Source organism: Crotalus tigris, unplaced genomic scaffold (genome assembly GCF_016545835.1).
Source record: "Crotalus tigris isolate CLP2741 ecotype Arizona unplaced genomic scaffold, ASM1654583v1 scf7180000019065.834497, whole genome shotgun sequence".
Lineage (NCBI taxonomy): Eukaryota > Metazoa > Chordata > Lepidosauria > Squamata > Viperidae > Crotalus > Crotalus tigris.
In genome coordinates this window covers 729,331-753,860 of record NW_024097356.1, presented here as the reverse complement: position 1 = coordinate 753,860, position 24,530 = coordinate 729,331, and the positions used below count along the sequence as shown (strand labels likewise).

Below are 24,530 nucleotides of genomic sequence, written 5' to 3'. Positions count from 1 at the left end.
CAACGTATTCACCAAAGCCCCTGAAGGCAAGACAAGAATCAACGGATGGAAACCAATCAAGGAGAGAAGCAACCTGGAACTAAGGGGGAATTTCCTGACAGTGAGGACAATTAATCAGTGGAATGACTTGTCTTCAGAAGTTGTGGGTGCTCCATCACTGGAGGTTTTTAAGTTGAATAATCATTTGTCTGAAATGATATAGGTTGGACTAGGACACAGGTCGGCAACCTGCGGCTCCGGAGCCGCATGCGGCTCTTTGAGCCTTCCCCTGTGGCTCCCAGCCTCCTCTGCCTTTGCAGAGAGAGAGACAGAGACAGAGAGAGGAATTGCGCTTCCCTGCTTCTCTCTCTCTCTCTCTCTGTGTGTGTTTTGTGTGTGTGTGTTGTGTGTGTGTGTGTGTTTTGTGTGTGCGTGTGTGTGTGTGTGTGTGTAAAAGAGAGTGCACTCACAGTGTTCTCCGAGGAGCTGAAAAGCTTTCTGGGCGGAGCTCCTCCCTTTGCTGCGTCTCTGCAGGAAGCAGGAAGGGCAGGAGAGAGCTAGCTAGCCCAGCTAGGCTGACTCAGGAATTCTGGGAGTTGAAGTCCATGAGTCATAAAAGAGACGAGGTTGCCTACCCCGGAGGTTGTTGGACAACAGCTTGAAGCTTGCCAGGTGAGCAGCAGATAGGAGGAGGAGAGGGAGAAAGAGAGAGAGAGGGAGAGAGAGAGAGTGGGGGAAGAGGAGTGGCAGATCAAGGGCAGATAGAGAGGGAGGGAGAGAGAGACCCTTTTGACATCTAAAATGAAGATAACACTGCATATATCCTTTTTTTACCTGTGTGTGTATGTAATTTTATTCTCTTAAAGCATTCTCTTGGTGATCATTGTTTTAATAGTATGGATATTCCCAAGAGTCATATTTTACTTTTATTTTTAATGTGTATTATTTTTACTTTTATTATAGGTGTGTGTATGTGTATGTGTGTGTGTGTCTGTGTGTGCGTGTGTGTGTATATATATATATACACATATACACATACACATACACACACACACACACACACATACACACACCTATAATAAAGGTAAAAAAGGATATATGCAGTATTATCTTCATTTTAGATATCAAAAGGGTTTTGCGGCTCCCGGTGTTTTGTTTTTGGTGGGAAACGGGTCCAAGTGGCTCTTTGAGTGTTTTGGGTTGCCTACCCCTGGACTAGGAGATCTCCATGGTCCCTTCCAACTCTGTTATTCTGAAGGTAGCATATTAATTTCTTTTTGATAATTTTTCCTTTCTTAGTTAGCCTACCTGCCTCTGCAGACACGTTTCATTTTTTTAGCCTTTTCTAAAACCATCCTGAACATCTCTCTTCTCATGCCAGGCTCTAATTTGCATTGGATGATTCAAAGCATTATTTTGTTTACCTTTGGACCAGGTAAGGGCGCTAGGGCCCAGAGCTCAGAACTGCCACAGAGGTTACAGAGAAAAAGTCTCTGTAAAAGATCAGACCAGGATCAGAGAACTGCCAGATATAAGGTTAACCGTTAATTGCCATGCAGATCTATTGGTTGTTGGGTCACTGTTGACCCAACAACCAAATAGATCAATGAAAGGCAGACAGGATGTGCAAAGAAATATATGCGGGAGGCTTTTGGCAAAGAATGAGAGGACAAGCCATGGAAGACTTCAATCTAGGGACGCAACTGTCACGTACAGAGTGGTCTTCTCTTCCCCAATCCTTGAAATCCCTGGGCCTGGTGTAGCAGGGCAAGTGAATATCTGGGATGCTCCCTTGGATGCCGGCTCAGACAGTAAGGAAGAGCTGGCTCCAGGGACATCTGAGAATGAGGTTGAGGAGCATCAGGGGGACCTGGGCAGTCAAGGCGAGGCTATGCCAGGAATATCTGGGGAATCCATGAGCGAGGACCTGGATGAAAACACCTGTGCAGCGGGCTGACCAGAGAAGAGAGGCAGCTGCAGCTGGTCAGTGGCAAAGAGCAGGAGTTGCTCCCCCTGCTGGATACTAGGATGTGCACAACCAAGCAGAGGAAGGCATAACAGAGGTTGACGAGGCTACTCGCAAGGAGGCAGCCTCGCCCCTCCTAATGAAGCGCATCATTTGGTAGCTATTTAGCTCGGCCTCTGTAGTCTGAGGGGTTTCAGAGACAACTGTTCACAATTCCATTGCTATGCGTGCTCTGGATTTCCTTGAAGACATTGACTTCTTCATGCTTTGGCTTCTTGGACTTCGTGCTGACTTCTTTGCACTTTTGACCTATGGACTTGTATGGACTTTGCTCTGTTGTGCCCCTTTGGACTCCGTGCGGACCTCCTCGTGCTTTGGACTTGTATGGACATTGTTGTGCCGTGTTGACTTCCCCTTGACTTGAACTAGTTATTGACTTTGTTGGGCTTGGCTTCTATTGACTTTGTTGGGAACAGATCCCTGAAAAGCTGCCCTTGCAGTTGAACCCTGGGGAATGAAAAAAGGGGCTCTGGGAAATGGAATAAACACATGAAACCTTGTGTGTTTGTGTATGTGCGTGGACTGGGATGCCTCTTTATGCACCTTTGCTCACATGGTACTGAAGCCATTGTAAATAATAACGCTTGTGTAGGTTAACAGAGACTCGCTGTGTGTTCCCTGGACACCTCATCATTGCTTCAGATCCCGAAATTTTTCATCTCCACTGAAAGGATGCGATTCTAAATGGAGGAATTTGTAGCAGATTACCTGTTTCCTCAACGTCTTCCACCCTGGCAGAGCTTTGAACGCCTTTGCAGCCTTGGCTGGCAAAGGCCTTAAAAATTCAGGGAGATATCCAGAGCCACGTCTGCCTCAAAAGCTGCCCACATTGAACTGCATAGCACAAACACCAGGAGCCGATCACGAGAAACATTTTATGGCAGGGGTGTCAAACCACCAGCCCCCAGGCCGGATGCCTCATAGCAAAACTGCGCCCACCCAATGGCAAAAAAGTCACGAAATGTCACGACACGTCACACGACGTTGCAAGTTTGACACTCGTTCTATGGCATTTCCCTTGAGAGGGGTGCGAGATACTGCGGATCAGGGATGGCCAATCTTGGCAATTTCCTAAGATTTGTGGACTTCAATTCCCAGGATTCCCCAGCCAGCACGGTTGAGGCTCTCATTAATTTGTATTCTCATAAATTTGTATCATTTTATGAGATGTTGTAAATTGGGAGCCATTTACCCCACTTAAATGTCTGCATCACTTAACCACTGATTTCCCTGTGCCTGGGGACTTCCTGTACTGTCTTTGTAGTCGTGCTCCATTTCTGCAGTTACATCCCAATGGCTTCCCTGAGCTCACCAGGTGCATGAGGCATTATGTCCATAAGTACCTGGCTGCTATATCCTTATCACCTGCCTATTCGAATTCACCACTCTTTAGCTCACTTTTCCCTCCAGGGTGTCCCTAATTCTGACTTGTGCTTCAGGATAATGTACCCGGGTCTCTGGTTTAATAATAATAATGTTGGAAGAGACCTTGGAGGTCATCTAGTTCAACCCCCTGCTCAGGCAGGAAACCCTATGCCATTTCTGACAAATGGCTGTCCAGTTTCTTCTTAAAAACTTCCAGTGTTGGAGCATTCACCGCTTCTGGAGGCAGGTTATTCCACTGGTTAATTGTTCTCACTATCAGGAAGTTTCTCCTTAGTTCTAGGTTGCTTCTCTCCTTGATTGGTTTCCACCCGTTCCTTCTTGTCCTGCCTTCAGGCGCTTTGGAGAATAGCTTGACTGCCTCTTCTTTGGGGCAGCCCCTGAGATATTGGAACCCTGCTATCCTGTCCCCCCTCGTCCTTCTTTTCATTAAACTGGACATCCCCAATTCCAGCAACCTTTCCTTATATGCTTTAGCCTCCAGTCCCCTGATCATCTTTGTTGCTCTTCTCTGTACCCAGGAAGAGTCTCCTACAATAATAGATGAGAGTGAATTGGGTATGGCTAGTCTAGAGAAGGACCAGGGGAGGACATGACAGCAGTATTCCAGTATTTGAGGGGCTGCCACAAAAAGGGAGGTCAATCTATTTTTCAAAGCACCAGTAGGCAAGACAAAAAACAATGGAGAGAAGAAAACTGGAATTAAGGAGAAAATGCCTGACAGTGGGAATAATTCATCAGTGGAACGGAAGTTGCCTTCAGAAGTTGTGGGTGCTCCATCGCTGGAGGTTTTTAAGAGGTTGGACAGCCATTTATCTGGAATAATACAAGATGTCCTTTTTGTGCAGGGGGTTGGACTAGAAGACCTCTCCAAGGTCCCTTCCCACACGGTTATTCTTAGGTTTTCCAGTCCTTCTTCCCAAGGCCCTCTCCATCTCTCTTGCGCAGAAAACGCAAAGAGATGCGCAGCACCACTGCTGCTTCTCCCTCCCGGGGCTTGCCAAGGGGTGTTTTTGCACCCATTTCTCAGCCGTTCCCAATGTTGAGAAATGCACCTGCCATGAACGAAAAGACAGTGCCCAAATCACACCAGCTTGTTTATTGATACAAAGAAAAGTACAAATAGCCTTTAAAACTTCTGGAACTGTTTTTTGGTGCCAGCAGCCTTCGTCACCTTGAGGACGTTGAACCGGACAGTCTTGCTGAGGGGGCGGCACTCTCCCACTGTCACGATATCCCCAATCTGCACATCCCTGTAAGGGGGGGGGGGAGGAAAGAGGAGGAAAGAGCTTTAGACTGGCCAACAAGAAATGGAACCAGGCTTGCAGGCCTGAAGCTGCCCAATCTGAAAGTAGCTGCCTGCAAGTCAAATGCAGACCATGGTGTGGAAGAGGCTGGGCTGGAAGGTGGGGTTAAAGGTGTCATCAGTTTAGACTCATTGCATTGTCACAAAAGAACTAAGTCCAGCCTCTCTTGAATTCTGTTCATCCTTGATGTTATCCCTTCAGCGGTGACTGACTCTTGGTGATTCTCCGGGCCAGGGGGGTCTCTCCATGATTTCCAATCTTGCACTACTGGAGTCCTTCTGTGCTCTGGCCAGGGTCAGCTTTGATGGTGCCGGCCACTGTGTTCTTTGGTGGCCAGATTTCCTCTTACCGCTAACTCTTCCCAACATAACTGCTATCTACCACCAATTTAACTCAACTAATCCTTAGTTGATTAGATTCTTGTAATTAGAGGTAGCAATAATAAAACTCTTCTGTGGTTTGAATTCAACCAAATGCTCCTCGTTATTTGTGCTTGGGAAGCGAGAAGGGAATCTGGTAAGGAATCACGCAACATGAGCCACCTTCCTCTTCTCTGCAGGCCAACACATGGAAGAAAAGGAGCTGCTGATACGAGAGGATCTCCTGAACATCCTTGACAGCATCAATAGCCCCACCAGCAGCACAAAAAATGAGCTGAAAGGCGGAGGTGCAACTCCAGGACCACATAGCGGAGAGGCAGGGCCAACCCAATGGTGCCTCACCCAAGGCTTGCCAAGTTGCCAGTCATTTGGGGGCCATGACAAGCCAAAGCAAAGCAAGCTCTTTGGTTCAGCGAGTGCCAGAGTGGCAGCTTCAGCAACGCCCCGTTCATAGTAGGGCTCTGCAGACCATCGTGAGATCATACATCATCACCAAAGGGCTTGCTGTAGGCCAGGAGTCCATCCTTGGCAACCTGAAGACTTCCAGAATTCCCCAACCAGCAGATGGCTAGGGAATTCTGGGAGTTGAAGTCCACAAGTCTTCAAGTTATACGGTTGGACACTCCTGCCTTAGGCCATAAAAATACAGGCTGCCATTGCCCCACCTTTCATGGCAAGAAGCGGGGGGGGGGGAAGAGGGGGGGTATACTGCCCAGAGAGATTAATGGTCTATTTTGTTTTATAATGAGCCGAGGTGGCGCAGCAGTGAGAGTGCAGTACTGCAGGCCACTTTAGCTGACTGTGTTCAGCAGGTCAGCGGTTCAAATCTCACCGGCTCAAGGTTGACTCAGCCTTCCATCCTCCCGAGGTAGGTAAAATGAGGACCCAGATTGTTGGGGGCAATGCAAATATATATATACATTGCTTACTGGTGTACACCGCTTAGAGAGTGCTTGCACTTAAAGCGGTATATAAGTCTCATAAATAAATAAAATTAACACATACAAAAGTGTAACCAGTTCTGTCTTTCTGCACGCAGGACAAAAGGAGCATGTTAATTATACCGCCCAACACGGGAGGACTTCCCCATGGCCCTTGTGCAATGTAAAGAGGGGAGGTTTGCAAGGATCCCCCCCTGCTCAGCAGCCCCCCCCCACTGCCAGCCTCCAGGGAGCCTCTCCGGGCGTTTCCTCACCTGAAGCAGGGAGAGAGGTGCACAGACATGTTCTTGTGCCGCTTCTCAAAGCGGTTGTACTTGCGGATGTAGTGCAGGTAGTCCCTGCGGATGACGATGGTGCGCTGCATCTTCATCTTGGTGACCACCCCTGGGGAGAGGGAGGGAACCCTGATGAAGGCCAGGAGCCCCTCAGGGGGCCCATCCTGGGCTTCAGGGCGAGAAAGGAAGGGCCCGAGGCCAGGCTGGGCATCAGTCGTGCCAAAGGGCAGCGTCGACAGCACCCACTTTCAGGGGCTCCGCAGACCATCGTGAGAAAAACATCCCTTGCCACAGCAACCTCATGGGGGGGGGAGGTAGAAGCACAGGCCAGTGGCCCACCAGGATAGCCCACAGGCACTTTCTCCAAAAGACAACTGGACTTTCTTAGCTAAAAAAAAAAAAGTTTCACTTCTCATCCAAGAAGCTTCTTCGGTTCTAAAGGACTGGCGGCCAATGGAAGGATTTATATTCCTTGCAGTCACCTGGTCGTCAGCACTCTGAGCTGTTGAGGCCACCTGGGGGTCACCTGTAATCTCAGGGTCACCTGAACGAAAGTGCAAATGGGTGAGGAACTGCTGAAATGTCTGCGTTGTAAACAGGAGATGGCTGGTGTACACATTCCCGCCCCCCCTTGAGAGAGGGCTGTTCAATTTTGACCCAGATGACCTCTTTGACCCCCCCCCCTCCTTCAAACCAGGAGTCCTCTCTGTCCAGAATGTGGACATTCCAAAGGGTGGTCTTTGTCTTTCAGGTGCAGATGGGCTGCCCAGTCCTGTCCTGGTGGGTTTCCCCTCATCTGCACCCCAATTCAGGGGACTCTAAAGTTACAGACAAGCCTCAAAGTGGCTTCAAGGACTCTCAGAGAGCTAACAGCTGACCGTCAGGATAACTCTGAAGTAATGCACATACGCATATATGAAGTAATGCACATATATGAAGTAATGCATGCATGTATGTATGTTATATATATATAAAATATATGTGCGCTATTTTGGGGGGGATTGCTAACAAAAAGTTAAAGAGAGACTGGAATAGCTATTTCCAGCTAATTAGCTCTCATCAGCCAGCCATACCCTTCTGAGATTCAAACCTGGGCTGCTTGCACGATATGTTTTGAGTGTTGTTGTTTTTTGATGCACGCTGTCAGCCCAAAAGATTTCTTCCTCCCATATTTGGGCCGAGATGTATCTATATCTATCTATGGTACAAATAAAATACGAACACCAGGAGAGTATAAATATAAAAATATACTTTATTAAAAGCTGCCAAGCTTTCGTTTGGAAACTCCAAACATCATCAGGGCTAAGGAGCCAGTAAACAATGATGACTTAAATGGGTTTTGCTGGCATCTGCAGCCGGCTCATGGATGCCAGCAAAACCCATTTAAGTCATCATTGTTTACTGGCTCCTTAGCCCTGATGATGTTTGGAGTTTCCAAACGAAAGCTTGGCAGCTTTTAGTAAAGTATATTTTTATATTTATACTCTCCTGGTGTTCGTATTTTATTTGTACCATAGACATGCCCAGGAGTCGTATTTTTATGCAAATTTTTCAGCATATCTATCTATCTATCTCCCTCCACACACACACACACACACACACACAAGGGAAAAAAGAAGGATATATCCCTCTCCCTTTTTCCTCGTGGGGGGTGTGTGTAAATATCTATGGAAATTCTCATGGTTGTCCCAGAGGGGCTTTTTCATAGCCATTCCCCCCATTCAACCAGAATGGAAGAAGCTCCTTGGATGAGAAGCGAAACGTTTTCAAAGGGGGGGGGGAAGTCCAGTTGGAAAAGCCCCTTTGGGGAAACCATGAGAAGTTCCATAGACATTTAGCCCATCCCCCCCCCACACACCGAGAGAAGGGAAAAAAGGGATGTAGGGTGGGGGTGGGGGTCCGCCCGCCCTCCCCCCCTTCCCGCCTACCGGAGAGGATGCGGCCCCGGATGGAGACGTTGCCGGTGAAGGGGCACTTCTTGTCGATGTAGGTGCCCTCGATGGCCTGGGGGGGGGAAAGAAACGGAGAGAGAGACGGGCGTCACCCCCAGGGACCCGGGGCCCAGCGCCCCCCCCTCCCGCCTCCCGGCGCCCGCGGGCACCTCCTTGGGGGTCTTGAAGCCCAGGCCGATGTTCTTGTAGTAGCGGGGCAGCTTCTCCTTGCCGGCGTCGCCCAGCAGGACCCGCTTCTTGTTCTGGAAGATGGTGGGCTGCTTCTGGTAGGCCCGCTCCGTCTGCGGGGGAAGCACAGCGCGCTCAGCCGGGCGCCATCACCGCCCACCCGCCGCCCGAGCCCCGGCCCGAGCGGGACCCACCTGCGTGTCCGCCATCTTGGCCGCGCGGAGCGAAAAGAGACCCCGCGCGCGGCACGCCGGGAGGTTTATCCTCGCTGGGGGAAGTGACGCGTACGACCCACCTCTTCCGCCGGCCGCTCGGCCCTCCATTGGCCTGGAGACGGGAGGGGGCGTTTCCCCAAGGCCTGGGAGGCGTGCCTGGGGAGGGAAGGAGAACCGCCTTCTCCGGGAAGGGCCTGCGGACTTCAACTCCCAGAATTCCTCCGCCAGCTTTGCGGGGAGAGGGGCCCAGAATGGCGGGCCCGGAGGAGGCGCGGGTGGGTGGGGAGAGAGTATCGGGTGAGGAAGAGGGAGGGGACGGGCCGGGGTTGTCCCGCCGGGGTGGGAGACGCAAGTCCCGGGGTCCTGGGCCTGCGCCCCCCGAAGGGGCAGCCGTAGTCCAGCCAATATAAAAGCCCAAGTGAGGAGGAGGAAGAGACGGGCCTTCATCTGAGCAGGAGGCCCTCCCATTGGTCGGAAAGGGGCCAACATGGCTGCGTCTCCTCAAGCTCAGAGGGGAGGATGAAGAGGCGGGCTGGGGGTCTCCCCCTCCTGCGCCTGGGACCCCTTGCGGGGCTCCCCGGCTCCTCTTTGGGCCCAGAGCCCCCCCGGAGGAGGGGGCTTTTTCCAGTGCAGCCCCCGCCCCGCCTGCCTTCACAACCACAATACATTTCCCAGAGGGAGGAGGAGGTTGTCCCCAACATGTTTTTGCTCACGCGTGTCCTCTCCAAGACACACGTTGTTGTGTGCGAGTTTAAGACTTGTGGACTTCAACTCCCAGAATTCCCCAGGCGACCCATTCTTCCTGGGGAATTCTGGGAGTTTAAGTCCGTGGGTCTTCCAAAAAAGCTGACCGGGTTGGACTGCCCTCCCTTAAGAGTGCCGTTTTATTTATTTGTTAAATTTATATGCTGCCCTTCTCGCTCTCCAGCAACTTTGAGCGGCCCTCAACAATTAAGGTGAACAACTTTTTTACAATGAGAAGGAGGACACAAATAAATTGAAGAAAAAATATCGTAAATAAAACGTTTTATTCATTGCAACAATACAGAATACACTATAATATGATAAATGCATAATAAAAAACATTTGTAACAACATTTTATATTGTAATTATGCTTACATGCCTATTAATTATTATTTAAATGAGTACAAAAGGACTGTCCTCCCTAAAGGAGGAGGATTGGTCACCTTAATACATAATCTAAAATGATAATCTAAAAGCATTTGATCTTGAAATGTTGAAACTGCCCAAGAAGTACGTAAGAAGGGACTGATGCATAAACTGGGCAGAGGCGAGATCGTTTGCTAAGCTACTGACCATCTTCAAAGTGGTTGTTTTTCTGATATTTCTCATTTCAAAAGCAATAATGCATCAGCTGCACTTGCTGTGTTGGTTAAGTCCATGCTAAGCAAACAAAATGTATTCTTGTCTTTAATTGTTTTTTATAATATTCACACACATATTTGCTTTTAATGTCTATTTGCACACCATGCAGAGTTGCTGTAGGAGGGAGATGGGTGGTCTCTAAAATTGATGTATAAATATATGTTTTGGTGATTTATGGAATCCTAACCTTACAATATGGAATGGTTCAAGTTCATACACCCCCTGCAGATAAAGCCATGTCATTTCCCTGAAAATATAATTGGTAACTCTAATTTGATATGATAAATGAGAAGTTTATGTTCTTTCCAAACCCTGACTATTATCTTTTTTTTTCTGCTACAACATTTGCCCAGAAAACAAAATCTCAGAATTGTTTTGTAGGACATTTCTATTCCTGTATGTTTTGAACTTCTGTATCCTAGCATAGCACTGGATCCCATCGTGCTTGAACCTCAGGATCCCTGATGGTTCTGGGCATCGATCTGCCCTTCCCCATAGACATTCTTCAAGAGCAATATGTCCACAGACAAGCACGAATATTTATTTCTCTCATGCTACAAATCCTAACAGCTTTAAGTACAAGGTGGCCTCTTTGATCCAGGAATGGTCTAAGTGTGGACAATGCTAACCAGACATGAAGTAGCACATTCCATAAACAACTCAAAAGTTCTGTTAGCCCCAGTTTTTATTTTTATCTGCTGAAGTTCAGGCCAGCGCCTTGAATTCTAGACCTTAATCAAGTGGATATTCTCTTTCTTGCCCCCTCAATCTGTCTTCCTTTAATTTAAATCTGGAATGATAAGAGTAGAGGTCCTCCTGTGTGACCTCTTTCTCATATTGGAAGAGCACAATTATCCTCCCCCTTCCATCAATTCTCATACCCAACTCCCCAGATCTCCTCAGAAGACGACATCCCTATTTCTTGATTTGATTTCTATAACTGCCCATCTCAACAAGTGACTCGTGTAAAGAGTCATGTAGAACGTCCTTGTGAAGTCCTTCATGAAAGGCCCTTCCTCCTCAGGACAATGGTGACCACTTGGTCTCGGATCTCCTTGGTCTTCACTCCGTAGACAATGGGGTTCAGCATGGGAGGAAAGAGGAGGTAGAAGTTGGCCAGGAGAATGTGCACGTGAGGCAACACGTGATGGCCAAATCTGTGCGTCAGGATGGTGAAGAGAGCCGGGGTGTAGGACACCAGGATGACCACCACGTGAGCTGCACAGGTGCTGAAGACTTTGTAGCGAGCATCTCGTGAGGGCAGGGCCAGGACTGCCCTGGTAATCATGCAGTAGGAAAAGGTGATAAACAGCAGATCAGCCCCGACCACCAGCAGTGCCACCAGAAGCCCATAGACCACGTTGGCCAGGATGCTTGAGCAAGCCAGTTTCACCACCGCCATATGCTCACAATAGGTGTGAGCAATGATGTTGGTTTTGCAGTAGGAAAGACGTGCCGCTAAGATGATGATGGGGACAATGAAGACGGTGCCTCTCAGGACCACCACGATGCCAATCTTGGTCAGCAGAGGGCTGGTTAGGATGGTGTCATATCTCAGGGGGTTGCAAATGGCCACGTAACGGTCAAAGGCCATGGCTACCAGCACGCTGGACTCCATGACCGAGAAGGCATGGATGAAGAACATCTGGGCCAGGCAGGCCTTGGAACTGATTTCTCCAGCTCGGAACCAGACGATGCAAAGCATCTTGGGTAGGGTGGAGGTGGACAGGACCAGGTCTATGGTGGCCAGCATGCAGAGGAAGAGGTACATGGGCTTGTGGAGCCTCTGCTCTGTGGCGATCATGTACAACATGGTGCTGTTCCCCAGCAGTGTCACAACATACATAGATGAGAGCGGGATGGAGATCCAATAGTAAAAGGCTTCAAGGCCAGGAATACCTAACAGGATGAAGGAGGAAGAAGTGCCATGGCTCCCATTAAGTGCAAACATTGCTCCTTGGGGGCATGGTGCACGCTGGATCCACAGGTACCTCTGCCCTCTGCTGCGGGAAAAGAGAAGGAGGGGGTGAATTTTGCTCTCCCACCACATCAGAATACAGAATAGAGGACAACAGAGTCGGAAGGGACTTTGGGGGTCTTCTAATCCAACCCCTTGCCAAAGCAGGAGACCCTATGTCAGGGGTCTTCAAACTTGGCCCTTTGATGACTTGTGGACTTCAACTCCCAGAATTCCTCAGCCAGTGTGCCTAGCTGAGGAATTCTGGGAGTTGAAGTCCAGGGCTCTTCCAACTTGGCCCTTTGATGACTTGTGGACTTCGACTCCCAGAATTCCTCAGCCAGGCACATGTGCCTGGCTGAGGAATTCTGGGAGTCGAAGTCCACAAGTCATCAAAGGGCCAAGTTGGAAGACTCCTGCCCTATCTCATTCTGCACTGTCCAGGTGGCTGTCCAGTCTCCATCTCCTCCAGTGATGGAGCAGCCACAATTTGAGGAGGGAAGCCCCCCCGTTTGTCCTAAAGATGCTTTTTCCAAAAGGCAACTGGGCTTCTTCAGTTCTGGTTCTCATTCAAGTCCCTCTTAGATGAGAAGCGAAACGTTTTCAAAGAAAAAAAAAATCAAGAAAGTCCAGTTGTCTTTTGGAACAAGCACGTTTGGGACAACCATGACTGTGAATCTCCCTAGACATCAAGCCATTCCACTGACTGATTATGTATGTATGTATGTATGTATCATAATTTATATAAATTAATTGTTCTCACTGAGAGAAAATCCTTAATTCTAAGTTGGTTCTCTCTTTAATAAATGTCCATCCGTTACTTCTTATCCTGCCTTCAGGTGCTTTGAGGAATAGCCTGACCTCCTTCCCTCTTCTCTGTGGCAGCCCCTCAAATATTGGAAGACCGCTATCCTGTCACCCCAATCCTTGGTGAGACTGGCTATACCCAGTTCCTGCAACCGTCCATCAAATATTTTAGCCTCCAGTCTCCTAATCATCTCACTGGACTCCCTGGAGAAGAGCCTGATGCTGGGAAAGATGGAGGGCAAGAGAAGAAGGGGACGACAGAGAAGGAGGTGGCTGGATGAGTCCCTGAAGCAGGAGGCATGAGTTTAAATGGACTCCAGAAAATGGTAGAGGACAGGAAGGCCTGGAGGAACGTTGTCCATGGGTCGCCATGGGTCGGACACGACTTCACAACTAACAACAACACCTCCTAATCATCATTGTTGCTCCCCTCTGCTGTTTGTCCCTCAGGTGTGCCTTTCATAGTTTACACGTCTCCACACGATTCCTTTTCAGATGGACTTCACAGCAAACTCAGCACGCCTTTTCATGGATTATAATGCCTTATAATGGGTGGAGGAAGTTTCAGAAAAAATTGTGAGGCTCCCCTACCCCCCCAAAACAAACCACAGTCTCAAGAGACTGCCTCTTTGACTACAGAATCAGAGGTTCACCCTCTTGCTAAGGGTTTCCCCACCCAATATTTTAAGTTGTCTTTCTCATCAGGTGATCCCAAATGCAAGGGGTGGAATGTGCTTTTGGGGTTCCAGGGGAGAAACACCACCCCTGGGATTCAGGAGGCTCTGCACAAAGTGGGAAGGGTCTTTTTAGCCCACTGGCAATGCACAGCTCCCCTCCCCCATGGCATGTGTCGGGGAGTGACAGAAAGTCAAGGAGAATTGATAGGCGGAGGCTGAACCTCTGTCTGATGCTTGCCCACTGCCCTGCTTTGTAAATAGCTGTAATACGCAAGCAGCAACTCCAGTCTTCCTTATTTAACGCCCATGAAATAGCCACAGGATAAAATAAATCAAAAAGGTGGTTCGCAATAGCGAATGCTGAGTTTTCCTGGGGCTGCTTTAAAGCTTGTAGCTTGGTAGCATTTAGAGGTGTCACTTCAAGGGGAGAAAGTAAGAGAGAAAGAAAGAGAAAAGCAACCTGGAACTAAGGAGGAATTTCCTGACAGTCAGAACAATTAATCAGTGGAAACACCTGCCTCCAGAAGTTGCAGGTGCTCCAACACTGGAAGTTTTTAAGAAGAGACTGGACAGCCACTTGTCTGAAATGGTACTATAGGGTTTCCTGCCTGAGCAGGGGGGTTGGACTAGATGACCTCCAAGGTCCCTTCCAACAACAACATCATCATCATCATCATCATTATTATTATTATTATTATTATTATTATTATTATTATTATTATTAAAGTCTGAACAACCAGCCTTGGAACCAGCTTCAGGGGGAGGAAAGCGACTAAAATGCCCACCGTCTTCTCTGTTTCTTTGAACTAACCAACCACCTCACTGGAGCCTGGTCAGTCTGTTGCTCTGCCCCCAGCACTGTGGTGGTCGCAAGAGGGAGGCACCAGCTAGACTGGCCCTCAGGGACGTGTCACTAGACCCTCCGCCTCACTCACCCCAGATCCTGAGCAGCCAGTCCTGGCAGCCTGCCCCAAGCAGTGAACGGAAGGGTACGCTGCTCTGTCTGGAAGTGGCACCTTTGGACTCCCCTCAAGGCTTTTATTCCTCCGTGCTGCCCCTTCTCTGGCCTGCTGAGAGGACCCGGCATCTGGGCATCTCCTAGGAGGCTCCTCTCTGGAACAATGGCTGAGCCACCGTTTCCTCTCTCCTTCCCTCGGGCACCGGACTGGGCAGGGAGGAGGGACGGGCACGGGCTCCCTGTGCCGCTGTCTGCCCCCTCCCTCCCTAGTCTGAGATGGGCAACCTGCAGCCCAGGGCCTTTCGGGTCCTGGGGGCTCCGTGGTAGGACTCTGGCTCTCCCTCTGACCCACAGAGCTGGGCTCTGGGCCGTTGAGAATAATAATAATAATAATAATAATAATAATAATAATAATAATAATAATAATAATAATAATAATAATAATAATAATAATAGTAAAGTTGGAAGGGGCCTTGGAGGTCATCTAGTCCAACCCCCTGCTCGGGCAGGAAACCCTACACCATTTCGGACAAATGGCTGTCCAGTCTCTTCTTAAAAACTTCCAGTGTTGGAGCATTTACTGCTTCTGGAGGCAAGCTGTTCCACTGATTAATTGTTCTCACTGTCAGGAAGTTTCTCCTTAGTTCTAGGTTGCTTCTCTCCTTGATTAGTTTCCACCCGTTGCTTCTTGTCCTGCCTTCAGGTGCTTTGGAGAATAGCTTATTTCCCTCTTCTTTATGGCAGCCCCTGAGATATTGGAATACTGCTGTCATGTAGGAAGTAGGAAGTAGGAAGAAGTCGGAAATGGCCAAGCTGCCAGTCACGAACAGCCCCCCAACCCCTGCCCTGATCTCAGCTCACTGCACGGCCTCTGCGGCACTTAGGCCGACTTGCTTAAAACCGGGGCAGGAGGTGAAGGAGGAGAGAGGGTGAGTGAAGAAAAAGAGGGAACGAAGTAAGTTGGTTTGAGGTGGGATGCGGTTTGGGGGGAGATGGGCGGGCAAGACCGAATGTGGTGTGTATCAATTTGTTTTATTTTTTATCTGAACTATTTGTAAGATTGTTATGTATTGTAAAGTTGAAAATAAAAAATTTTACAAAAAAAAAACCTGGGGCACGTCTGCCGTTCTTATTTTTATTTTGAAATTTTTTAAACATCACCATTAAAAAAAATACAAACTAAAAAGAAAAGCCAAGAATAGAAAGTGCAGAAAAGAAATAAAAATAGGGAAGAAAGGATACCATTTCTTTAAAAAAAATAATGATTTCCTCCTTCATTGCAATTTTAATATGTATGAGCAATATAAGCTGTTTTAGTAACCTCTCCCCTTGGCTTAAAACATAACAAACTTCCTACACTCCAGTCCTCGGAAGTTTGGAACCAAGTCGTAAGTACCCCCCCCAGGGAGGTCCGTCATAACTTTGAACCAGTTGTAAGTCGAGGACTACCTGTAGCTCTCTGAGCTTTGCTGGAAGTATGTTTTTCTTCTTCTCTTGGCATCTATCCCATCTATTTAGTCCAATAAAATAACTTTGGTTCTTTCCCACGTCTCAGGAAGTGGCCTCTGAAGTTGCTCCTTCGACAGCCCTCATGACCTGTCATGGCTTATCTCGCCTTTGTGCTTGTGAAGGCACCAACATCTGGGATTGCACCAGGACCTGCCTGAAAGGGCATAGGATCTCCTGCCTGAGGTCCCTTCCAGTCTATTCTGATTCCAACTCTTACTCAATCATGGTATCCTTCCGGCTACACGGCCTCTAATATCTCCCGCCAAGAACACTGAATGAGTCAGAAAAGAGAATCTGTGTCTGAATGGAAGGGAACTTCCTTATGTCTTGGCCAGCAAACCACCTTTCTGGTCTTCTGGAGAGTGAGTTTAATGAACCATACCTTGAAGGTTCATCCCCAGTGTGTGGTGTCCATCTGAACCCACCGGGGCATGGGGTTAGAATGGCAGGAGAGCATGGACAAACACAACCATGTGCAAAGACCTGATGGATAAAAGTACCAAGACCCAGCCAGTGTGTGTGTGTGTGTGTGTGTGTGTGTGTGTGTGTGTGTGTGTGTCTTTGTGTGCCTTTGCATCATTCTTGATTCCTGGAGACCACCTAGAGCAGGGGTAGGCAATCTTGGCTCTTTTATGACTGGTGGACTTCAACTCCCAGAATTCCTGAGCCAGCATGGGGGAAACTTTGGCCCCCTCATGACTCGCGGACTTCAACTCCCAGAATTCCTAAGCCAGCATGGGAGAACTATGGCCCCTTCATGACTGGTGGACTTCAACTCCCAGAATTCCTGAGCCAGAATGGCTCAGCTTGGAAACCTCTCCCTTCCCCTCAGCATGGCTGGCTCAGGAATTCTGGGAGTTGAAGTCTACGAGTCATAAAAGAGCCAAGGTTTCCTACCCCTGACCTAGAGGAGCAGTTTTCCTAGCAACTCTTTCAGGAGTGGTTGGCCCTTTCCTCCTTCCTGGGCTGAGAGGGAAGGACTGACCCAAAGTCACCCCCTTGGCTTGATGCCTGAGGAGCAACTAGGAGTAGAACACATGGTCTCTGGGCTGGGATCTTCACCCTTGCCCACCAAATGCCTCTCTTTGTACGTACTAGGAGGGAAGAAATGACTGAAGAAGTGGATGTGGTAGGAACAGATCCTAGAATTCAGGAGGGGTCCACCTAGCTCCACCACTCTATTTCAGAAGCAACTTTTTCCAAGTCAAAGGAGAACTGGAGGCCAAGGAATCTAGTCTACTCCAAGGAACAAGGTGCACCCAAGGAGCCAATGGCCGCTTCTTCCCTTGCAGGCCACTCGTCCTTTTCCTGAAACTAGAAGCCACGTCTCTCCAGGTGACCAGGCCACTCCAGGTATCTTGGATTGGGAAGGTCCAGTGGCTAAACCTGGATCCTTCTAAACTAGGGAGTCTCCTGCAGCTGAGGAACTTTGTATCCCACCCCGTCCTTGGGGTTTTCTTGCAACTTAGGGGTTTGGGGCCCAGAAGTGGGATGGGGTCAAAACTGGACTGGTATCAGCTCCTTCCGATTCATCCTAAAGTCTGAGGTGGCATGGTAGAACTTTCTAGAGCAGAAGTCCAAGAGAGAAAGTATGAAGACATATTTCTTCTATTCTGTGAAGAAGAAAGAAGGTTTAGAAGATGTTTCCTGGGATCTTTCTGGTCTTCCCTCAGGAGATGTTGGATTAATCATGGATGGATGTTAAAACATTCGGGGGGGGGGGAGAGAGAGAGAGAGAGAGAGAGAGAGAGAGAGAGAGAGAGGGAGAGCGGGAGGGAGGGAGAGAGAGAGAGAGAGGGGGAGGGAGGGAGGGAGAGAGAGAGAGGGAGGAAAGAGAAAGAAAGAAAGAAGAAAGAAAGAAAGAAAGAAAGAAAGAAAGAAAGAAAGAAAGAAAGAAAGAAAGAAAGAAAGAAAGAAAGAAAGAAAGAAAGAAAGAAAGAAAGAAAGAAAGAAAGATGTTGAGAGCTGCTCCCTGAGCAGAGAAATCAAACAAATGCTGGGTTTTATTTATTTATTCTTTTACTGCTTTTAAAATAATGGCAGAGAAACAGAAAAAAAACCCTTAGATAAAAATATGTGCATTGTCAAAGAAGAGGAAAAAACACATAGAAAATGTTTTTTGGGGAAAAAAAGTAAAAAACAACAAAACAAAAAGTCGTTATACACAATACATGTTAATAGTTACAATTCTATGTATAGTTCTCTTATGCAATTAGTACTAATACAATACATACATATAAATATATACTGTACATGAGAGAGAAAGGAAGACATATTTATGCAAACACACACACAAGCACACACACACGCACACACACACACACCTACTGTATTTCTAATACATTGATATCGTTATCAGGCCATCTTAGAAATGGCACTTTTCAACTGGAAAGAGGCAGCCATTCAAGAGCACCCCAAAATCCTGCTATGCCCAACTCCTCCTCCTCCTGCTGCAGCACACACACACACACACACACACACACACACACACACACACACACACACACACCTCCAAAGGGCTTTGTCCATCAGGGTTTTCCTTTAAGGCCCTGTCCGCAGAGGGGACTGATGCAAGGATGGAATTGGAGGCTCTCTACCCCCCCTCACGCACGCACGCGCGCACACACACACACCACACACACACACACCACCACCACCACCACCACCACCAAAGGGCTTTGTCCATCAAGGTTTTCCTTCAAGGCGCTGTCCGCAGAGGGGACTGACGTAAGGATGGAATTGGATACCCCCCCCAATGCACACACACACACACACACAAACACACAAACACACACACACACACACACCCCAAATCCATGAGGCAGTTCCTGAGAGAGGGAGTCGGCTTCACGATGCTCCGTTCTTCTGTTCTGCAAAGGTTCTCTTGGCCAATCTTCTCCTCTCCTCCTCCTCTTCCCTCCCCCCCCCCCGAGAAAATGGCTCAGAGAGGTCCCCCACCTTGGCCAAGATCCTGGCAATGTAAAGCAGTTGTAGAAGGACTCTTTCTCCCTGCGTGGTTGCGCAGCGTGGACAACCAGATGATGCAACTCCACTGGGATCTGGTCTTCTCCCTGGACAGGACTTATAAACCTGGTGGACCTAGAAGCCGCCTTGTCCTCTTCTCCCTTTGCAGCTGGTTGGGCTAGGACCACAAGCAGGTTTCTCCCCGGCACAGAAGCAGGTAGGGGAGGGGGAGGGGAGGGCACCACTGCAGGGTCTTTGTCGTGTCAGTACTGGGAGGTGAGACTTGGTGGTTGGGAGGGTCCTTGTCAAGCAAGAACATTTTGGGGTGAGTTCCTGAGGAAGGGGGCTCTTCTCACAAAACCCTCTCTGGCCTCAGTTTCCCCAGCAGCTGCATGGGGTTGTCCTTGAAGTCTTCCCTTTGTGAGTGAGTGGGAAGGAGCAGAGGTGAAACGAGACCATCCCAACCGTGAGCAAGGAGTCTCTCTGAGGATAAAGCTCCAGGTACCTCTGATGAAGGAGCTTTGGTCCCCACACATTTGCCATTCCTCTTCCTCCTCCTCTGCTCCCTCTGACAGAGGATTCTCCCCTTCCCCACCTACCCCCAGCTGTAAGGTGGGTAGACAAAGACAGCAAAGGAAGATGGTGGTCCTCATAGCGCACGGGACCCCTGGTCCTTCAGGAGCTTGAAAGAGAAGAGGGGGGACCTTCCCTTCGTTTCCCAGCCTTCTTGTGAGGTGCATCAGGCAAGTCCAGTCTTGAGGAGGGCCCCGATCCTGGAAAGGAGGAATCTCGGAGATCAGGAGTCATTTAGGTGCCCAAAGATGATGGGAAACCATTCCTCTAATTCAGTGTTTCCCAAACTTGACAATTTTAAGGCATGAGGACTTCAACTCCCAGAATTCCACAGCCAGCAACGCTGGCTGTGGAATTCTGGGAGTTGAAGTCCACATGCCTTAAAATTGTCAAGTTTGGGAAACACTGCTCTAATTCTACGTAGACATGTACCAAAAGAAAGATTAAAGATAGTTACACACAAATAAACCAGATCCCTGACTTGAGGAGGAACCCTTAGGTGTGGATACCAATCTACCTAAACTAGCTCAATAAATGCTCTGGGATCCTGACTCTTTAGGATCATCTCAGTTGATTTAGTTCAAGTAGCCCAGGATTCCAAAACAAGGCATGCGCAGCAGGAACATCGGGGACAAAATCAACAAGGTAGTCTTGCTGGGCTTGATGTGGGGCCTCGACCGTTCACTTTTGGGATCTTAGGTGAATTTACATTTTGCTCAGAGAATATATATCTGAACGCCCTCCCACCCCATCCCAGAGTGTCCACAGCAGGTCCTCCTGTTCTTTTCTTGGTGTTGAAAGACCAGGTGGCCCCAACGTGAAGTTCATGCTTGGTCTCTTCTCGATAGATTAACAACGTGTAGAAATCCCTCTGCTTCCTTTCAGGGCACAAGAGCTGTAACACTGAATCGGACCCCCACTCATCACAGCATGTCAGCCACAAACTGGACCACTCGCCACCCTTCCCACTTTATCCTTCTCGGGATTCCAGGCCTACAAGACTTTCACATCTGGATCTCCATCCCCTTCTGCTCCATCTACATAATGTCCCTTTTGGGGAACACCCTTCTTTTGGGGGTCATCAAGAGCGAGCAGAGCCTCCATGAGCCCATGTACGTATTCCTCTGCATGCTGGCAGTTGCAGATCTCGTAATTTCCACTTCCACCATTCCCAAAATGCTCAGCATTTTCTGGTTTCAGGACAGGAGCATCCAGGTTGATGCTTGTTTAGCTCAGATGTTCCTGGTCCATTCTGTTTCCACCATGGAGTCTGGATTTTTTGCCACCATGGCCTTTGACCGCTACGTGGCGATATGCGACCCGCTGAGGCACTCTGCCATCTTGACCCACCGGGTCATCGCTAATATGGGCTTGGCGGTTTTGCTCCGAGGGACCATCCTCCTCTGCCCCCACCCCTTTCTCCTCAAGTGGCTCCCATTTTGCAAGGGCAACACCATTGCCCACACTTACTGTGAGTTCATGTCCCTGGTGAAGCTGGCATGTTCCAACACTTGGACAGTCAACCTTTTCAGCTTGACGGTGGCCTTCCTAACGGGTGGCCTGGACTTCCTCTTCATTGTGATGTCCTACGTCCTGATCCTCAGGACAGTGTTCAGGCTTCCCACCAAACAGGCCCGAATCAAATCTCTTAGCACTTGTGGATCACACTTCATTGTGATCTTGATAACCTACATTCCGGCATTTTTCTCCTTTTTCACTCATCGCTTTGGCCACAGGATCCCTCCAGGTGTCCACATCATGGTTGCCAACATCTATATCCTGGTTCCACCCATGATGAACCCCATCATCTATGGAGCAAGAACAAAGAAGATCCGGGAAGTTCTCTTTCAGACCTTCTGGATCCCCTTTTCAGAAGACCAAGGAAAAGGAAAGGTTCCCTCCCTCTTTAGGATTCCTGGAATCCTAAAAAAATAATCCGAGGACTACTGTTACTATCCTAGGATTACTATAAACTGATTAGCAAGATTTGGTTCAAGGAATAGGCAACCAAGAGTACCAATCTTTTCTCGGGGGAGGCATGTTCCCAAGAAAATCCTCCCCATCACTGACAATTCCACTCCCTTCTCTGAGATGCATTTTTGCAGCCTTTCCCCTGCAGAGGAATGGAAGAGGGGGGATGGATGGAATTTATAGATGAGAAAGACAAACTGAGCTTCTGGTTGCTGATGCTTTCTTGAAGAACACTTTTCAACCATATCCAGGGAATTTCTCCTCCTTAATACTCAAAAACAGAGAAAACTTAGTTAAGGTAGAGTGGCCTCAATATTGGCTATTGGGATCTGCCCATTGTGCCCACTGCTCAGCAGGGGTCACAGAAGGCTGGAACTCATTGTGGAAGGAAAAGTCTTCATCAGGGTTCAGTCCAAGCCGGGAATAAACAACATGGCAACTGCTTTAGAAAGAAGGTTGCAGTTTATTGAAGAGGAAAGCCAGATAGGAAGATGGCTGTGGAAGAAAAGAGAGAGAGCACATGTAGGGAGTGGGGTTTTATATCCTCTGGGGCTCTTGAGGTTGTCTCCTGTTCCTGTTTGAAGCTTTGTATTTCCTGTGTCATGTACTTTGACCCTGAGTCTGAGTGTGGCCCTTTGGCATCTCTGGGTTAATCCTATTAGGTCCTGTCTTAGAGTTTGGGTGAGGTATGTAGATTTTAGGTGTCTTTGTCTTCCTAAGTTTTCTAGCTGGAGGGCTCCAACCTTCCTGGATTATTTACATCTGCATTTCTACAGAGCTGGTTTCTGCTTGGGGGAGGGAGACTTGAGGCTATTAAGAAAAAAAACTGGGCATGCTTTTCTGCCTCTTTAAGATCCTTTGAGAAATATATTTTTCTGCCCTTTTAATATTTCCTTCTCTGGGGGGGGGGCCTGACTTCCCACACCGTGAACTAAGGGGCTGATCAAATCTTGGCGTTCATTTGCTGTTTTTAACCTCACAAATCCACAAAAAAGTCCTGGAAGGTGAGATAACTTGGGAAAAGGAGGGTGGGGAGATGGAATTGATTACTATTTTTTATTTTTATTATTTATTGTCCAAAGGTGATTTTTCAAACTGGCAAATGGACTTTCTTTGTTTTCCTTTGAAGACATTTTGTTTCTCACCTAAGGAGCTTCTTCAGCTCTGAAAAAGATTCTTCGATGAGAAGTGAAACGTCTTCAAGGATGAAGTCCAATTGCCTCTTGAAAAGGCATTTTGGGACAATCATGACCTGGATGACTGAGAATCTCCATAGTCGTTATTATTTATTAAATGTATGTGCTTCCCCTCTCACTGACACCGTCAGAGCTTCTAGTTAGTACCAGGCAGATAATTTTGCTCTGAGATGGCCCAAAGCTATCTCTGCACGACGGTCACTAACTAAAATTGCAACAGACGTGGCTGAAAGCACCCAAACCCGGAAGTGGGGAATGTTGATCTATCGCAGTCAAAGGTCTAGTGGGAATTGGCCATAGGGCTCTCCTTCCATGGGCCTCTGAGTGTGGGCCCTCCTCTTTCCTTCTCTGTTCTGCAAGCAGGTCTTCAGGTGCACAGAAATGGCGAATCCAGCTTTTCACTGCAGACCAAGAATCTGTTGTAAATTTGTAAATTTGTAAGATAGCCTGCTTTATGTCCCTCGAAAATGAAGGTGAAAGTGCATCTGTGAGATTTGGAAAAGTCCTCCCTTGAGGAGTCTCCTCTGCCTTCCTCCTGAAGCAGAACATGTGGGGAGAAGCCCCCTCCCAGCCCTCCCTTGCCCCTCCTCAGACTCTCCTCAGCCCCTCCCGCTTTCTCCCAGTACTTTCTGTAGCACCTCATACAGCATTGATCCCCAGTGGTGAGTGCAGGGTCATCCTCATCTAGCACCCTCCAGATGTCTTTTCTCCTCTCCCATAAAAGTTCTTTGAAAAAAAATGTAAATTGGAAAAATGAAAAATAAATTTATTTATTTTTTTAAAGTTCTTTGAAAAAAAATTGATTCTCTGAGTTTTGCTTTGAGTTGTCATCAGACTCGCTGGTGTTCTTATTTAAAATCATTGAATCTGGTCTCGTGAACATTGTAGGAATTACCCCGTTATAAACAGTGCCTGCCTGTGACACACAGCAGTTACAGAATCCTCTGCTAGTAACTTAATAATAATAATAATAAAGTTGGAAGGGACCTTGGAGGTCATCTAGTCCAACCCCCCACTTCTCTGCAATGAATATATTGATCAGAAACTGTTGGATTCTGCCCGCTGGTTCCAGTGCTTCCTATTCAGTCTGCTGGGCAGAAGCCCGAAAACAGCCAGGCTCGCCAGAATTATAGCTAGCACTAAGGAGATTACCCGGCTAGTTCATTGTGAGACCTGCGGCCACATAAACCTCCCCACAGAAACGACTCTTGGCTCCCTTTCTTGGGAAAGGCATAGTTTTATTAGAAGTCGCAGTGCATTGCGTAGCCAGAACGGAGAATCACAGGCCCAAATCCCCAAATTCAACTCTTCCTTCCCTTAGGCTGCCTTCCACTGACCACCCACCCCGTGCAAGCAGTCGGGTTCAGGCGGGATGTTTCCGTAATACTCAGTTCAAGCACAGGATGGCACGCAGCTGGTGTGCCGGGTGACCCTGAAGCAGCGTCTGGCAGAGATACAGCACTTACTTTCTCTCCCCCCACACACTTGCCTTCCCCCCCTCCCCCCAGTTCATGGCGTCTGTCACTGGAGAGGAGTGAAGCACAGCAGCGTGAGGTGGCAGCTGACATGCGTGAAACATCTTCAGGAAAGTTACAGGGTACCGAGGACCCCTCGTAGTTCAACCCGGAGCCACTATTATGGATCGTCACACAGTCAGCCAGATGTTCAGATTGGATTTGGCATTTTGTCTCCCTATCGAGTCCTTACCCAGGACCTGGGATAGGCAGATGTGGATGTTTGATGGTATTACAGATATCGTCGCAGGATGGAAGCAGTTCCTAATAAGGCCGCCTTTTGCAATTGACTAATAGCGAATTTGTCAATGCCAATGGTGTTCAAGTGGTGCTCCAGGTGTTCAAGTGGTGCTCCAGGCGCCTATGACTATTGGTACTACCCTTGCTTGCT

At 48.3% G+C, this 24,530-nt stretch overlaps 3 protein-coding genes and 2 non-coding genes across 5 annotated transcripts; 1 reads left to right on the top strand and 4 right to left on the bottom strand.

The window, feature by feature from the left end:
• Positions 1-4,467: 4,467 nt before the first annotated feature.
• Positions 4,468-8,700, bottom strand: RPS11 (ribosomal protein S11). The gene is made up of 5 exons (XM_039358720.1): positions 8,606-8,700; positions 8,393-8,524; positions 8,220-8,295; positions 6,271-6,400; positions 4,468-4,641 (listed from the first exon to the last, which is right to left on the bottom strand). Exons 1-5 carry the CDS (start codon positions 8,618-8,620, stop codon positions 4,518-4,520), a joined length of 477 nt encoding a protein of 158 aa, XP_039214654.1. The 5' UTR covers positions 8,621-8,700; the 3' UTR covers positions 4,468-4,517.
• Positions 5,476-5,570, bottom strand: LOC120315061. The gene has a single exon (XR_005558587.1). It is a non-coding gene; the product is annotated as a small nucleolar RNA SNORD35 (small nucleolar RNA).
• On the bottom strand, positions 6,493-6,581 carry LOC120315060. Its single transcript, XR_005558586.1, has one exon. It is a non-coding gene; the product is annotated as a small nucleolar RNA SNORD35 (small nucleolar RNA).
• Positions 8,701-10,875: 2,175 nt separating the features above from the next.
• Positions 10,876-12,100, bottom strand: LOC120315048 (putative olfactory receptor 52P1). Its single transcript, XM_039358718.1, has one exon. It carries the CDS (start codon positions 12,061-12,063, stop codon positions 11,014-11,016), a length of 1,050 nt encoding a protein of 349 aa, XP_039214652.1. The 5' UTR covers positions 12,064-12,100; the 3' UTR covers positions 10,876-11,013.
• An 8,288-nt stretch (positions 12,101-20,388) lies between these two features.
• LOC120315042 (olfactory receptor 52M1-like) lies at positions 20,389-21,393 on the top strand. The gene has a single exon (XM_039358714.1). It carries the CDS (start codon positions 20,389-20,391, stop codon positions 21,391-21,393), a length of 1,005 nt encoding a protein of 334 aa, XP_039214648.1.
• Positions 21,394-24,530: the final 3,137 nt, after the last annotated feature.

Coding starts and splice junctions, on each gene's coding strand:
- RPS11 (XM_039358720.1), bottom strand. Junction 8,296..8,392: donor GCTTCAAGACCCCCAAGGAG/GTGCCCGCGGGC, acceptor TCCCCCCCCCAG/GCCATCGAGGGCACCTACAT. Junction 6,401..8,219: donor CCGGGGCCGCATCCTCTCCG/GTAGGCGGGAAG, acceptor CCCTCTCCCCAG/GGGTGGTCACCAAGATGAAG.
- LOC120315048 (XM_039358718.1), bottom strand. CDS start 12,063: ATGTGGTGGGAGAGCAAAATTCACCCCCTCCTTCTCTTTTCCCGCAGC.
- LOC120315042 (XM_039358714.1), top strand. CDS start 20,389: ATGTCAGCCACAAACTGGACCACTCGCCACCCTTCCCACTTTATCCTT.